We start from the raw sequence: 15,368 nt of genomic DNA on the forward strand, positions 1-15,368 counted from the left end.
CCCAGACGCACAAGAGAGCCGCAAATTCAGGTGCTGCTCTGTGCTGCACCCTGGTCATGGGAAGCACTGATCGCGCGCAGGGTGCGAGGTGCTGTGGGATGGGTTGGGATGACTCCTCGGTCAGCATTTCTGGGATGGTGGTGCAGTTCTTCTGGATGGGCACATTCTTGGCTTTAGTTGTACACCTCGCTGTACATTTTCTCTTCCAGGGTGGCTTTGCTCCTTGCTTTCTCGGATGCTTCCTGACCATTGTTGGCTCATTGAATGGACTCTCTAAAGAGGAAATCTGGGACAAACTACAGCGGGTACGTCCATGATGGAGGACGGATTACTGTGTTCCCTGGGGAGGGTGCAGGGTCTTTATGTGTTTGACCATCCTGCAGGCCTCATCTGGAAGGTATAATTTGTGTAAATATAGTCTGATGAGAACGTCGCGATGACGATGGTAAGAGGTCGGGGTGAGGGGAAGATATTAGTTCTTCAAACATCCAGACCTGGTATCAACGGGATGTGACAATGGCGAAGAATTAGCTGCAGATGCTGAAATAAGTGACCCCCTGACACACTGGGCCTCTATTTATAAACCTGCCTATGTAATGAGGGAGCCGAGAAGACCCCATTGTAAGGCTTCATCTCCAAAGCTCCGTACTACGTGATGTCATATTTACGTCTCCTCTGGGGTGACCTGACTTGTAATTATTAATAGAAAAGGCAACGGCAGCTCCAGATATCTACGAATAGTGGAGCAAGAAGGCTTCTATCCGTCAGGGGTGGCTGATATCCATCAGGGGTGGCTTCTATCCGTCAGGGGTGGCTTCTATCCATCAGGGGTGTTTTCTATCCATCAGGGGTGGCTTCTATCCATCAGGGGTGGCTTCTATCCATCAGGGGTGGCTGATATCCATCAGGGGTGGCTTCTATCCGTCAGGGGTGGCTGATATCCATCAGGGGTGGCTTCTATCCGTCAGGGGTGGCTTCTATCCGTCAGGGGTGGCTGATATCCATCAGGGGTGGCTTCTATCCGTCAGGGGTGGCTTCTATCCGTCAGTAGTGGCTTCTATCCGTCAGGGGTGGCTTCTATCCGTCAGGGGTGGCTTCTATCCGTCAGGGGTGGCTGATATCCATCAGGGTTGGCTTCTATCCTTCAGGGGTGGCTTCTATCCATCAGGGGTGGCTTCTATCAGTCAGGGGTGGCTTCTATCCATCAGGGGTGGCTTCTATCCGTCAGGGGTGGCTTCTATCCGTCAGGGGTGGCTGATATCCATCAGGGGTGGCTTCTATCCGTCAGTGGTGGCTTCTATCCGTCAGTAGTGGCTTCTATCCGTCAGTAGTGGCTTCTATCAGTCAGGGGTGGCTTCTATCCATCAGGGGTGGCTTCTATCCGTCAGGGGTGGCTTCTATCCGTCAGGGGTGGCTGATATCCATCAGGGGTGGCTTCTATCCGTCAGGGGTGGCTTCTATCCGTCAGTAGTGGCTTCTATCAGTCAGGGGTGGGTCTATCCATCAGGGGTGGCTTCTATCCGTCAGGGGTGGCTTCTATCCGTCAGTAGTGGCTTCTGTCAGTCAGGGGTGGCTTCTATCCATCAGGGGTGGCTTCTATCCGTCAGGGGTGGCTGATATCCATCAGAGGTGGCTTCTATCCGTCAGGGGTGGCTTCTATCCGTCAGTAGTGGCTTCTATCCGTCAGGGGTGGCTTCTATCCATCAGGGGTGGCTTCTATCCGTCAGGGGTGGCTGATATCCATCAGGGTTGGCTTCTATCCTTCAGGGGTGGCTTCTATCCGTCAGGGGTGGCTTCTATCCATCAGGGGTGGCTTCTATCCGTCAGGGGTGGCTGATATCCATCAGGGGTGGCTTCTATCCATCAGGGGTGGCTTCTATCCGTCAAGGGTGGCTTCTATCCGTCAGGGGTGGCTGATATCCATCAGGGGTGGCTGATATCCCTCAGGGGTGGCTTCTATCCGTCAGGAGTGGCTTCTATCCGTCAGGGTTGGCTTCTATCCGTCAGGGGTGGCTCCTATCCGTCAGGGGTGGCTTCTATCCGTCAGGGGTGGCTCCTATCCATCAGGGGTGGCTGATAGCCGTCAGGGGTGGCTGATATCCGTCAGGGGTGGCTGATATCCGTCAGGGGTGGCTCCTATCCATCAGGGGTGGCTCCTATCCATCAGGGATGGCTCCTATCCATCAGGGTGTGCCTTACCTCCATATACCAGGTGCGCCTTACCTCCATATACAGGGCGCGTCTTACCTCTGTATACCGGGCGCATCTTACCTCCGTATACCGGGTGTGCCTTACCTCCATATACCGGGCGCGCCTTACCTCCATATACAGGGCGTGCCTTACCTCCATATACCGAGCGTGCATTACCCCCGTATACAGGGCGTGCCTTACCTCCCTATACAGGGCGCGCCTTACCTCCATATACCGGGCACGTCTTACCTCCCTATACCGGGCGCGCGTCTTACCTCCCTATACCGGGTGCGTCTTACCTCCCTATACCGGGCACGCCTTACCTCCATATACAGGGTGTGCCTTACCTCCATATACAGGGTGTGCCTTACCTCCATATACAGGGCGTGCCTTACCTCCCTATACAGAGCGCGCCTTACCTCCCTATACAGGGCGCGCCTTACCTCCATATACAGAGCACGCCTTACCTCCATATACAGGGAGCGTCTTACCTCCCTATACAGGGCGCGTCTTACCTCCCTATACAGAGCGCACCTTACCTCCATATACCGGGCGCGCCTTACCTCCATATACAGGGCGCGTCTTACCTCCCTATACCTGGTGTGCCTTACCTCCCTATACAGAGCGCACCTTACCTCCATATACCGGGCGCGCCTTACCTCCATATACCGGGCGTGCCTTACCTCCCTATACCGGGCGTGCCTTACCTCCATATACCGGGCGTGCCTTACCTCCCTATACCGGGCGTGCCTTACCTCCCTATACAGAGCGCGCCTTACCTCCATATACCGGGCGCGCCTTACCTCCATATACCGGGCGCGCCTTACCTCCATATACAGGGCGCGCCTTACCTCCATATACAGGGCGCGCCTTACCTCCATATACAGGGCGCGTCTTACCTCCCTATACAGAGCGCGCCTTACCTCCATATACTGGGCTCGCCTTACCTCCATATACCGGGCGCGCCTTACCTCCATATACCGGGCGCGCCTTACCTCCATATACAGGGCGCGCCTTACCTCCATATACCGGGCGCGCCTTACCTCCATATACAGGGCGCGCCTTACCTCCATATACCGGGCGCGCCTTACCTCCATATACCGGGCGCGCCTTACCTCCATATACCGGGCGTGCCTTACCTCCATATACCGGGCGCGTCTTACCTCCCTATACCGGGTGCGTCTTACCTCCCTATACCGGGTGCGTCTTACCTCCCTATACCGGGCACGCCTTACCTCCATATACAGGGTGTGCCTTACCTCCATATACAGGGTGTGCCTTACCTCCATATACAGGGCGTGCCTTACCTCCCTATACAGAGCGCGCCTTACCTCCATATACAGGGCGCGCCTTACCTCCATATACAGGGCGCGTCTTACCTCCATCTACCGGGCGCGTCTTACCTCCCTATACAGAACACGCCTTACCTCCATATACAGGGAGCGTCTTACCTCCATATACAGGGAGCATCTTACCTCCCTATACAGGGCGCGTCTTACCTCCCTATACAGAGCGCGCCTTACCTCCCTATACAGAGCGCGCCTTACCTCCATATACAGGGAGCGTCTTACCTCCATATACAGAGCGCGTCTTACCTCCCTATACAGGGCGCGTCTTACCTCCATATGCAGGGAGCATCTTACCTCCATATACAGAGCGCGTCTTACCTCCCTATACAGGGCGCGTCTTACCTCCCTATACAGGGCGCGCCTTACCTCCATATACAGGGAGCGTCTTACCTCCATATACAGGGAGCATCTTACCTCCCTATACAGGGCGCGTCTTACCTCCCTATACAGGGCGCGTCTTACCTCCCTATACAGGGCGCGTCTTACCTCCCTATACAGGGCGCGTCTTACCTCCCTATACAGGGCGCGTCTTACCTCCCTATACAGGGCGCGTCTTACCTCCCTATACAGGGAGCGTCTTACCTCCATATACAGAGCGCGCCTTACCTCCATATACAGGGAGCGTCTTACCTCCATATACAGAGCGCGTCTTACCTCCCTATACAGAGCGCGCCTTACCTCCCTATACAGGGCGCGCCTTACCTCCATATACAGAGCGCGTCTTACCTCCCTATACAGGGTGTGCCTTTCCTCCATATACAGAGCGCGTCTTACCTCCATATACAGGGCGTGCCTTACCTCCCTATACAGAGCGCGCCTTACCTCCATATACAGGGAGCGCCTTACCTCCATATACAGGGCGCGTCTTACCTCCATATACAGGGAGCATCTTACCTCCCTATACAGGGCGCGTCTTACCTCCCTATACAGAGCGCGCCTTACCTCCCTATACAGGGTGTGCCTTTCCTCCATATACAGAGCGCGTCTTACCTCCATATACAGGGCGTGCCTTACCTCCCTATACAGAGCGCGCCTTACCTCCATATACAGGGAGCGCCTTACCTCCATATACAGGGCGCTTCTTACCTCCATATACAGGGAGCATCTTACCTCCCTATACAGGGCGCGTCTTACCTCCATATACAGAGCGCGTCTTACCTCCCTATACAGGGTGTGCCTTTCCTCCATATACAGAGCGCGTCTTACCTCCATATACAGGGCGTGCCTTACCTCCCTATACAGAGCGCGCCTTACCTCCATATACAGGGAGCGCCTTACCTCCATATACAGGGAGCGTCTTACCTCCATATACAGGGAGCATCTTACCTCCCTATACAGGGCGCGTCTTACCTCCCTATACAGAGCGCGCCTTACCTCCCTATACAGAGTGCGCCTTACCTCCATATGCAGGGAGCGTCTTACCTCCATATACAGAGCGCGTCTTACCTCCCTATACAGGGCGCGTCTTACCTCCATATACAGGGAGCGTCTTACCTCCATATACAGGGAGCATCTTACCTCCATATACAGAGCGCGTCTTACCTCCCTATACAGGGCGCGTCTTACCTCCCTATACAGGGCGCGCCTTACCTCCATATACAGGGAGCGTCTTACCTCCATATACAGGGAGCATCTTACCTCCCTATACAGGGCGCGTCTTACCTCCCTATACAGGGCGCGTCTTACCTCCCTATACAGGGAGCGTCTTACCTCCATATACAGAGCGCGCCTTACCTCCATATACAGGGAGCGTCTTACCTCCATATACAGAGCGCGTCTTACCTCCCTATACAGAGCGCGCCTTACCTCCCTATACAGGGCGCGCCTTACCTCCATATACAGAGCGCGTCTTACCTCCCTATACAGGGTGTGCCTTTCCTCCATATACAGAGCGCGTCTTACCTCCATATACAGGGTGTGCCTTACCTCCATATACGGAGCGCGTCTTACCTCCCTATACAGAGCGCGCCTTACCTCCCTATACAGGGCGCGCCTTACCTCCATATACCGGGCGCGCCTTACCTCCATATACAGGGCGCGCCTTACCTCCATATACCGGGCGCGCCTTACCTCCATATACCGGGCGCGCCTTACCTCCATATACCGGGCGTGCCTTACCTCCATATACCGGGCGCGTCTTACCTCCCTATACCGGGTGCGTCTTACCTCCCTATACCGGGTGCGTCTTACCTCCCTATACCGGGCACGCCTTACCTCCATATACAGGGTGTGCCTTACCTCCATATACAGGGTGTGCCTTACCTCCATATACAGGGCGTGCCTTACCTCCCTATACAGAGCGCGCCTTACCTCCATATACAGGGCGCGCCTTACCTCCATATACAGGGCGCGTCTTACCTCCATATACCAGGCGCGTCTTACCTCCCTATACAGAGCACGCCTTACCTCCATATACAGGGAGCGTCTTACCTCCATATACAGGGAGCATCTTACCTCCCTATACAGGGCGCGTCTTACCTCCCTATACAGAGCGCGCCTTACCTCCCTATACAGAGCGCGCCTTACCTCCATATACAGGGAGCGTCTTACCTCCATATACAGAGCGCGTATTACCTCCCTATACAGGGCGCGTCTTACCTCCATATACAGGGAGCGTCTTACCTCCATATACAGGGAGCATCTTACCTCCATATACAGAGCGCGTCTTACCTCCCTATACAGGGCGCGTCTTACCTCCCTATACAGGGCGCGCCTTACCTCCATATGCAGGGAGCGTCTTACCTCCATATACAGGGAGCATCTTACCTCCCTATACAGGGCGCGTCTTACCTCCCTATACAGGGCGCGTCTTACCTCCCTATACAGGGCGCGTCTTACCTCCCTATACAGGGAGCGTCTTACCTCCATATACAGAGCGCGCCTTACCTCCATATACAGGGAGCGTCTTACCTCCATATACAGAGCGCGTCTTACCTCCCTATACAGAGCGCGCCTTACCTCCCTATACAGGGCGCGCCTTACCTCCATATACAAAGCGCGTCTTACCTCCCTATACAGGGTGTGCCTTACCTCCATATACAGAGCGCGTCTTACCTCCATATACAGGGTGTGCCTTACCTCCATATACGGAGCGCGTTTTACCTCCCTATACAGAGCGCGCCTTACCTCCCTATACAGGGCGCGCCTTACCTCCATATACAGAGCGCGTCTTACCTCCCTATACAGGGCGCGCCTTACCTCCATATACAGAGCGCGTCTTACCTCCATATACAGGGTGTGCCTTACCTCCATATACAGGGAGCGTCTTACCTCCATATACAGAGCGCGTCTTACCTCCCTATACAGGGTGTGCCTTACCTCCATATACAGGGAGCGTCTTACCTCCATATACAGGGAGCATCTTACCTCCCTATACAGAGCGCGTCTTACCTCCCTATACAGGGCGCGTCTTACCTCCCTATACAGGGCGCGCCTTACCTCCATATACAGGGAGCGTCTTACCTCCATATACAGGGAGCATCTTACCTCCCTATACAGGGCGCGTCTTACCTACCTATACAGGGCGCGCCTTACCTCCCTATACAGGGCACGCCTTACCTCCATATACCGGGCGCGTCTTACCTCCATATACAGGGCGCGTCTTACCTCCCTATACAGAGCGCGCCTTACCTCCATATACCGGGCGCGCCTTACCTCCATATACAGGGCGCGCCTTACCTCCCTATACAGAGCGCGCCTTACCTCCCTATACAGAGCGCACCTTACCTCCATATACAGGGCACGTCTTACCTCCCTATACAGAGCGCGCCTTACCTCCATATACCGGGCGCGCCTTACCTCCATATACAGGGCGCGCCTTACCTCCATATACAGGGCGCGTCTTACCTCCATATACCGGGCGCGCCTTACCTCCATATACAGGGCGCGCCTTACCTCCATATACAGGGCGCGTCTTACCTCCATATACCGGGCGCGCCTTACCTCCATATACAGGGCGCGCCTTACCTCCATATACCGGGCGCGCCTTACCTCCATATACAGGGCGCGTCTTACCTCCCTATACAGAGCGCGCCTTACCTCCATATACCAGGCGCGCCTTACCTCCATATACAGGGCGCGTCTTACCTCCCTATACAGAGCGCGCCTTACCTCCCTATACAGAGCGCACCTTACCTCCATATACAGGGCGCGTCTTACCTCCCTATACAGAGCGCGCCTTACCGCCATATACCGGGCACGCCTTACCTCCATATACCGGGCGTGCCTTACCTCCCTATACCGGGCGTGCCTTACCTCCCTATACAGGGCGCGCCTTACCTCCATATACAGGGCGTGCCTTACCTCCATATACCGGGCGCGCCTTACCTCCATATACCGGGCGCGCCTTACCTCCATATACAGGGCGTGCCTTACCTCCATATACAGGGCACTCCTTACCTCCATATACAGGGCGCGCCTTACCTCCCTATACAGAGCGCGCCTTACCTCCCTATACAGGGCGCGCCTTACCTCCATATACAGGGCGCGTCTTACCTCCATATACAGGGCGCGCCTTACCTCCCTATACAGAGCGCGCCTTACCTCCCTATACAGGGCGCGCCTTACCTCCATATACAGGGCGTGCCTTACCTCCTTATACCGGGCGTGCCTTACCTCCATATACCGGGCGCGTCTTACCTCCCTATACCGGGTGCGTCTTACCTCCCTATACCGGGCACGCCTTACCTCCATATACAGGGTGTGCCTTACATCCATATACAGGGTGTGCCTTACCTCCATATACCGGGCGCGCCTTACCTCCATATACAGGGCGCGCCTTACCTCCATATACCGGGCGCGCCTTACCTCCATATACAGGGCGCGTCTTACCTCCCTATACAGAGCGCGTCTTACCTCCATATACCAGGCGCGCCTTACCTCCATATACAGGGCGCGTCTTACCTCCCTATACAGAGCGCGCCTTACCTCCCTATACAGAGCGCGCCTTACCTCCCTATACAGAGCGCACCTTACCTCCATATACAGGGCGCGTCTTACCTCCCTATACAGAGCGCGCCTTACCGCCATATACCGGGCACGCCTTACCTCCATATACCGGGCGTGCCTTACCTCCCTATACCGGGCGTGCCTTACCTCCCTATACAGGGCGCGCCTTACCTCCATATACAGGGCGTGCCTTACCTCCATATACCGGGCGCGCCTTACCTCCATATACCGGGCGCGCCTTACCTCCATATACAGGGCGCGCCTTACCTCCATATACAGGGCACGCCTTACCTCCATATACAGGGCGCGCCTTACCTCCCTATACAGAGCGCGCCTTACCTCCCTATACAGGGCGCGCCTTACCTCCATATACAGGGCGCGTCTTACCTCCATATACAGGGCGCGCCTTACCTCCCTATACAGAGCGCGCCTTACCTCCCTATACAGGGCGCGCCTTACCTCCATATACAGGGCGTGCCTTACCTCCATATACCGGGCGTGCCTTACCTCCATATACCGGGCGCGTCTTACCTCCCTATACCGGGTGCGTCTTACCTCCCTATACCGGGCACGCCTTACCTCCATATACAGGGTGTGCCTTACATCCATATACAGGGTGTGCCTTACCTCCATATACAGGGCGCGCCTTACCTCCCTATACAGGGCGCATCTTACCTACCTATACAGGGCGCGCCTTACCTCCCTATACAGGGCACGCCTTACCTCCATATACAGCGCGCGTCTTACCTCCATATACCGGGCGCGTCTTACCTCCATATACAGGGCGCGTCTTACCTCCCTATACAGAGCGCGCCTTACCTCCATATACCGGGCGCGCCTTACCTCCATATACAGGGCGCGCCTTACCTCCCTATACAGAGCGCGCCTTACCTCCCTATACAGAGCGCACCTTACCTCCATATACAGGGCACGTCTTACCTCCCTATACAGAGCGCGCCTTACCTCCATATACCGGGCGCGCCTTACCTCCATATACAGGGCGCGCCTTACCTCCATATACAGGGCGCGTCTTACCTCCATATACCGGGCGCGCCTTACCTCCATATACAGGGCGCGCCTTACCTCCATATACAGGGCGCGTCTTACCTCCATATACCGGGCGCGCCTTACCTCCATATACAGGGCGCGCCTTACCTCCATATACCGGGCGCGCCTTACCTCCATATACAGGGCGCGTCTTACCTCCCTATACAGAGCGCGCCTTACCTCCATATACCAGGCGCGTCTTACCTCCCTATACAGAGCGCGCCTTACCTCCCTATACAGAGCGCACCTTACCTCCATATACAGGGCGCGTCTTACCTCCCTATACAGAGCGCGCCTTACCTCCATATACCGGGCACGCCTTACCTCCATATACCGGGCGTGCCTTACCTCCCTATACCGGGCGTGCCTTACCTCCCTATACAGGGCGCGCCTTACCTCCATATACAGGGCGTGCCTTACCTCCATATACCGGGCGCGCCTTACCTCCATATACCGGGCGTGCCTTACCTCCATATACAGGGCGCGCCTTACCTCCATATACAGGGCACGCCTTACCTCCATATACAGGGCGCGCCTTACCTCCCTATACAGAGCGCGCCTTACCTCCCTATACAGGGCGCGCCTTACCTCCATATACAGGGCGCGTCTTACCTCCATATACAGGGCGCGCCTTACCTCCCTATACAGAGCGCGCCTTACCTCCCTATACAGGGCGCGCCTTACCTCCATATACAGGGCGTGCCTTACCTCCATATACCGGGCGTGCCTTACCTCCATATACCGGGCGCGTCTTACCTCCCTATACCGGGTGCGTCTTACCTCCCTATACCGGGCACGCCTTACCTCCATATACAGGGTGTGCCTTACATCCATATACAGGGTGTGCCTTACCTCCATATACAGGGCGCGCCTTACCTCCCTATACAGGGCGCGCCTTACCTCCCTATACAGAGCGCGCCTTACCTCCCTATACAGAGCGCGCCTTACCTCCATATACAGGGTGTGCCTTACCTCCATATACAGGGTGTGCCTTACCTCCATATACAAGGCGCGTCTTACCTCCCTATACAGAGCGCGCCTTACCTCCCTATACAGGGCGCACCTTACCTCCATATACAGGGCGCGTCTTACCTCCCTATACAGAGCACGCCTTACCTCCATATACAGGGAGCGTCTTACCTCCCTATACAGGGCGCGTCTTACCTCCCTATACAGAGCGCACCTTACCTCCATATACAGGGCGCGCCTTACCTCCATATACAGGGCGCGTCTTACCTCCATATACAGGGCGCGCCTTACCTCCCTATACAGAGCGCGCCTTACCTCCCTATACAGGGCGCGCCTTACCTCCATATACAGGGCGTGCCTTACCTCCATATACCGGGCGTGCCTTACCTCCATATACCGGGCGCGTCTTACCTCCCTATACCGGGTGCGTCTTACCTCCCTATACCGGGCACGCCTTACCTCCATATACAGGGTGTGCCTTACATCCATATACAGGGTGTGCCTTACCTCCATATACAGGGCGCGCCTTACCTCCCTATACAGGGCGCGCCTTACCTCCCTATACAGAGCGTGCCTTACCTCCCTATACAGAGCGCGCCTTACCTCCATATACAGGGTGTGCCTTACCTCCATATACAGGGTGTGCCTTACCTCCATATACAAGGCGCGTCTTACCTCCCTATACAGAGCGCGCCTTACCTCCCTATACAGGGCGCACCTTACCTCCCTATACAGGGCGCATCTTACCTCCCTATACAGAGCACGCCTTACCTCCATATACAGGGAGCGTCTTACCTCCCTATTCAGGGCGCGTCTTACCTCCCTATACAGAGCGCACCTTACCTCCATATACCGGGCGCGCCTTACCTCCATATACAGGGCGCGTCTTACCTCCCTATACAGAGCGCGCCTTACCTCCATATACCGGGCGCGCCTTACCTCCATATACCGGGCGCGCCTTACCTCCATATACAGGGCGCGTCTTACCTCCCTATACAGAGCGCGCCTTACCTCCCTATACAGAGCGCACCTTACCTCCATATACAGGGCGCGTCTTACCTCCCTATACAGAGCGCGCCTTACCTCCATATACCGGGCGCGCCTTACCTCCATATACCGGGCGCGCCTTACCTCCATATACCGGGCGCGCCTTACCTCCATATACCGGGCGCGCCTTACCTCCATATACAGGGCGCGCCTTACCTCCATATACCGGGCGCGCCTTACCTCCATATACAGGGCGCGCCTTACCTCCATATACCGGGCGCGCCTTACCTCCATATACCGGGCGCGCCTTACCTCCATATACAGAGCGCGCCTTACCTCCATATACCGGGCGCGTCTTACCTCCCTATACAGAGCGCGCATTACCTCCATATACTGGGCGCGCCTTACCTCCATATACCGGGCGCGCCTTACCTCCATATACAGGGCGTGCCTTACCTTCATATACCGGGCGCGCCTTACCTCCATATACAGGGCGCGCCTTACCTCCATATACCGGGCGCGCCTTACCTCCATATACCGGGCGCGACTTACCTCCATATACCGGACGCGCCTTACCTCCATATACAGGGCGTGCCTTACCTCCATATACCGGGCGCGCCTTACCTCCATATACAGGGCGCGCCTTACCTCCATATACCGGGCGTGCCTTACCTCCATATACCGGGCGTGCCTTACCTCCATATACCGGGCGCGCCTTACCTCCATATACAGGGCGCGCCTTACCTCCATATACCGGGCGTGCCTTACCTCCATATACCGGGCGCGTCTTACCTCCCTATACCGGGCGCGCCTTACCTCCATATACCGGGCGCGTCTTACCTCCCTATACCGGGCGTGCCTTACCTCCAGCATGCTCTCTGGCGGGCCTTACCTCCATATACAGGGCGCGCCTTACCTCCATATACCGGGCGCGTCTTACCTCCCTATACCGGGCGCGCCTTACCTCCATATACCGGGCGCGTCTTACCTCCCTATACCGGGCACGACTTACCTCCAGCATGCTCTCTGGCGGGCCTTACCTCCATATACAGGGCGCGCCTTACCTCCATATACCGGGCGTGCCTACCTCCATATACCGAGCGCGCCTTACCTCTAGCATGCTCTCTGGTGGGCCTTACCTCCCTATACCGGGCGCGTCTTACCTCCCTATACCGGGCGCGCCTTACCTCCATATACCGGGCGCGCCTTACCTCCATATACCGGGCGCGCCTTACCTCCATATACCGGGCGTGCCTTACCTCCATATACCGGGCACGTCTTACCTCCCTATACCGGGCGCGCCTTACCTCCATGTACCGGGCGCGTCTTACCTCCCTATACCGGGCGCGCCTTACCTCCAGCATGCTCTCTGGCGGGCCTTACCTCCATATACAGGGCGCGCCTTACCTCCATATACCGGGCGTGCCTTACCTCCATATACCGGGCGCGTCTTACCTCCCTATACCGGGCGCGCCTTACCTCCATATACCGGGCGTGCCTTACCTCCATATACCGGGCGCGCCTTACCTCTAGCATGCTCTCTGGTGGGCCTTACCTCCCTATACCGGGCGCGTCTTACCTCCCTATACCGGGCGCGCCTTACCTCCATATACCGGGCGCGCCTTACCTCCATATACCGGGCGCGCCTTACCTCCATATACCGGGCGTGCCTTACCTCCATATACCGGGCACGTCTTACCTCCCTATACCGGGCGCGCCTTACCTCCATATACCGGGCGCGTCTTACCTCCCTATACCGGGCGCGCCTTACCTCCAGCATGCTCTCTGGCGGGCCTTACCTCCATATACAGGGCGCGCCTTACCTCCATATACCGGGCGTGCCTTACCTCCATATACCGGGCGCGTCTTACCTCCCTATACCGGGCGCGCCTTACCTCCATATACCGAGCGTGCCTTACCTCCCTATACCGGGCGCACCTTACCTCCCTATACCGGGCGTGCCTTACCTCCAGCATGCTCTCTGGCGGGCCTTACCTCCATATACCGGGCGCGCCTTACCTCCCTATACCGGGCGTCCCTTACCTCCTTATACCGGGCGCGTCTTACTTCCCTATACCGGGCGCGCCTTACCTCCATATACCGAGCGTGCCTTACCTCCCTATACCGGGCGTGCTTTACCTCCAGCATGCTCTCTGGCGGGCCTTACCTCCATATACCGGGCGCGCCTTACCTCCCTATACCGGGCGTGCCTTACCTCCATATACCGGGCGCGTCTTACCTCCCTATACCGGGCGCGCCTTACCTCCATATACCGGGCGCGCCTTACCTCCCTATACCGGGCGCGCCTTACCTCCATATACCGGGCGTGCCTTACCTCCATATACCGGGCGCGCCTTACCTCCCTATATCGGGCGCGCCTTACCTCCATATACAGGGCGCGCCTTACCTCCATATACCGGGCGCGCCTTACCTCCATATACCGGGCGCGCCTTACCTCCATATACCGGGCGCGGCTTACCTCCCTATACCGGGCGTGCCTTAACTCCAGCATGCTCTCTGGCGGGCAGGGCAGCGTCTCTGTGCCCGGCTCGGGTCACTGATGGTGTGTTCTTGTCTTGCAGGATTACACAGACGCCTTAATCGCCAATTATTATGTAAGTTTCCAGCTCTTATCGTTGAGGTTCTGATCTCTGCGGCTTTTTCTATGTTCTGATTTTCTTCCCTCCCTGCAGATATGGCCGGCCGTGCAGATGGCTAATTTTTACTTCATCCCACTGCATTACCGGTGAGTGTGTGAATCTCTGCCCAGGGGTGATGGGGCAGACCCCTGGACGGTGACACTGGGGGGGTGTACCCCTGGACGGTGACACTGGGGGGGTGGACCCCTGGAGGGTGACACTGGGGGGGTGGACCCCTGGACGGTGACACTGGGGGGGTGTACCCCTGGACGGTGACACTGGGGGGGTGTACCCCTGGACGGTGACACTGGGGGGGTGGACCCCTGGAGGGTGACACTGGGGGGGTGGACCCCTGGACGGTGACACTGGGGGGGTGTACCCCTGGACGGTGACACTGGGGGGGTGGACCCCTGGACGGTGACTCTGGGGGCGTGGACCCCTGGACGGTGACACTGGGGGGGTGGACCCCTGGACAGTGACACTGGGGGGGTGGACCCCTGGACGGTGACACTGGGGGCGTGGACCCCTGGACGGTGACACTGGGGGGGTGGACCCCTGGACAGTGACACTGGGGGGGCGCACCCCTGGACGGTGACACTGGGGGTTGGACCCCTGGACGGTGACACTGGGGGGGAAGTTGACCCCTGGACCGTGACACTGGGGGACTTCAGGAGGAAATAAGTATGTGCCCCCCACATCCACCTCCGGGGGCTTTTCTGTCCTCATCTACATCCACATACATTAATATGGAGAAAGTATGTGCCCCCCACATCCACCTCCGGGGGCTTCTCTGTCCTCATCTACATCCATATACATTAATATGGAGAAAGTATGTGCCCCCCACATCCACCTCCGGGGGCTTCTCTGTCCTCATCTACATCCATATACATTAATATGGAGAAAGTATGTGCCCCCCACATCCACCTCCGGGGGCTTCTCTGTCCTCATCTACATCCATATACATTAATATGGAGAAAAGTATGTGCCCCCCACATCCACCTCCGGGGGCTTCTCTGTCCTCATCTACATCCATAGACATTAATATGGAGAAAGTATGTGCCCCCCACATCCACCTCCAGGGGCTTCTCTCTCCTCATCTACATCCATAGACATTAATATGGAGGAAAGTATGTGCCCCCCACATCCACCTCCAGGGGCTTCTCTGTCCTCATCTACATCCATAGACATTAATATGGAGAAAAGTATGTGCCCCCCACATCCACCTCCGGGGGCTTCTCTG

The 15,368-nt window shown here is 56.8% G+C and overlaps 1 protein-coding gene across 2 annotated transcripts in view; it reads left to right on the forward strand.

The window, feature by feature from the left end:
• Positions 1–14,239, forward strand: part of MPV17 (mitochondrial inner membrane protein MPV17) — a 78,062-nt gene extending 63,823 nt beyond the window's left edge. For both annotated transcript variants that reach the window (XM_073672897.1, XM_073672898.1), the window contains exons 5-7: positions 210–305; positions 14,072–14,104; positions 14,183–14,239. In XM_073672897.1, the coding sequence (XP_073528998.1) occupies positions 210–305; positions 14,072–14,104; positions 14,183–14,239 (186 nt within the window). The remainder of the gene's footprint in view (positions 1–209; positions 306–14,071; positions 14,105–14,182) is intronic.
• The last annotated feature ends 1,129 nt before the right edge of the window (positions 14,240–15,368 follow it).

The sequence above is a fragment of the Phyllobates terribilis genome, unplaced genomic scaffold (genome assembly GCF_046119375.1).
Source record: "Phyllobates terribilis strain yellow unplaced genomic scaffold, ASM4611937v1 Scaffold_3__8_contigs__length_932513732, whole genome shotgun sequence".
NCBI lineage: Eukaryota > Metazoa > Chordata > Amphibia > Anura > Dendrobatidae > Phyllobates > Phyllobates terribilis.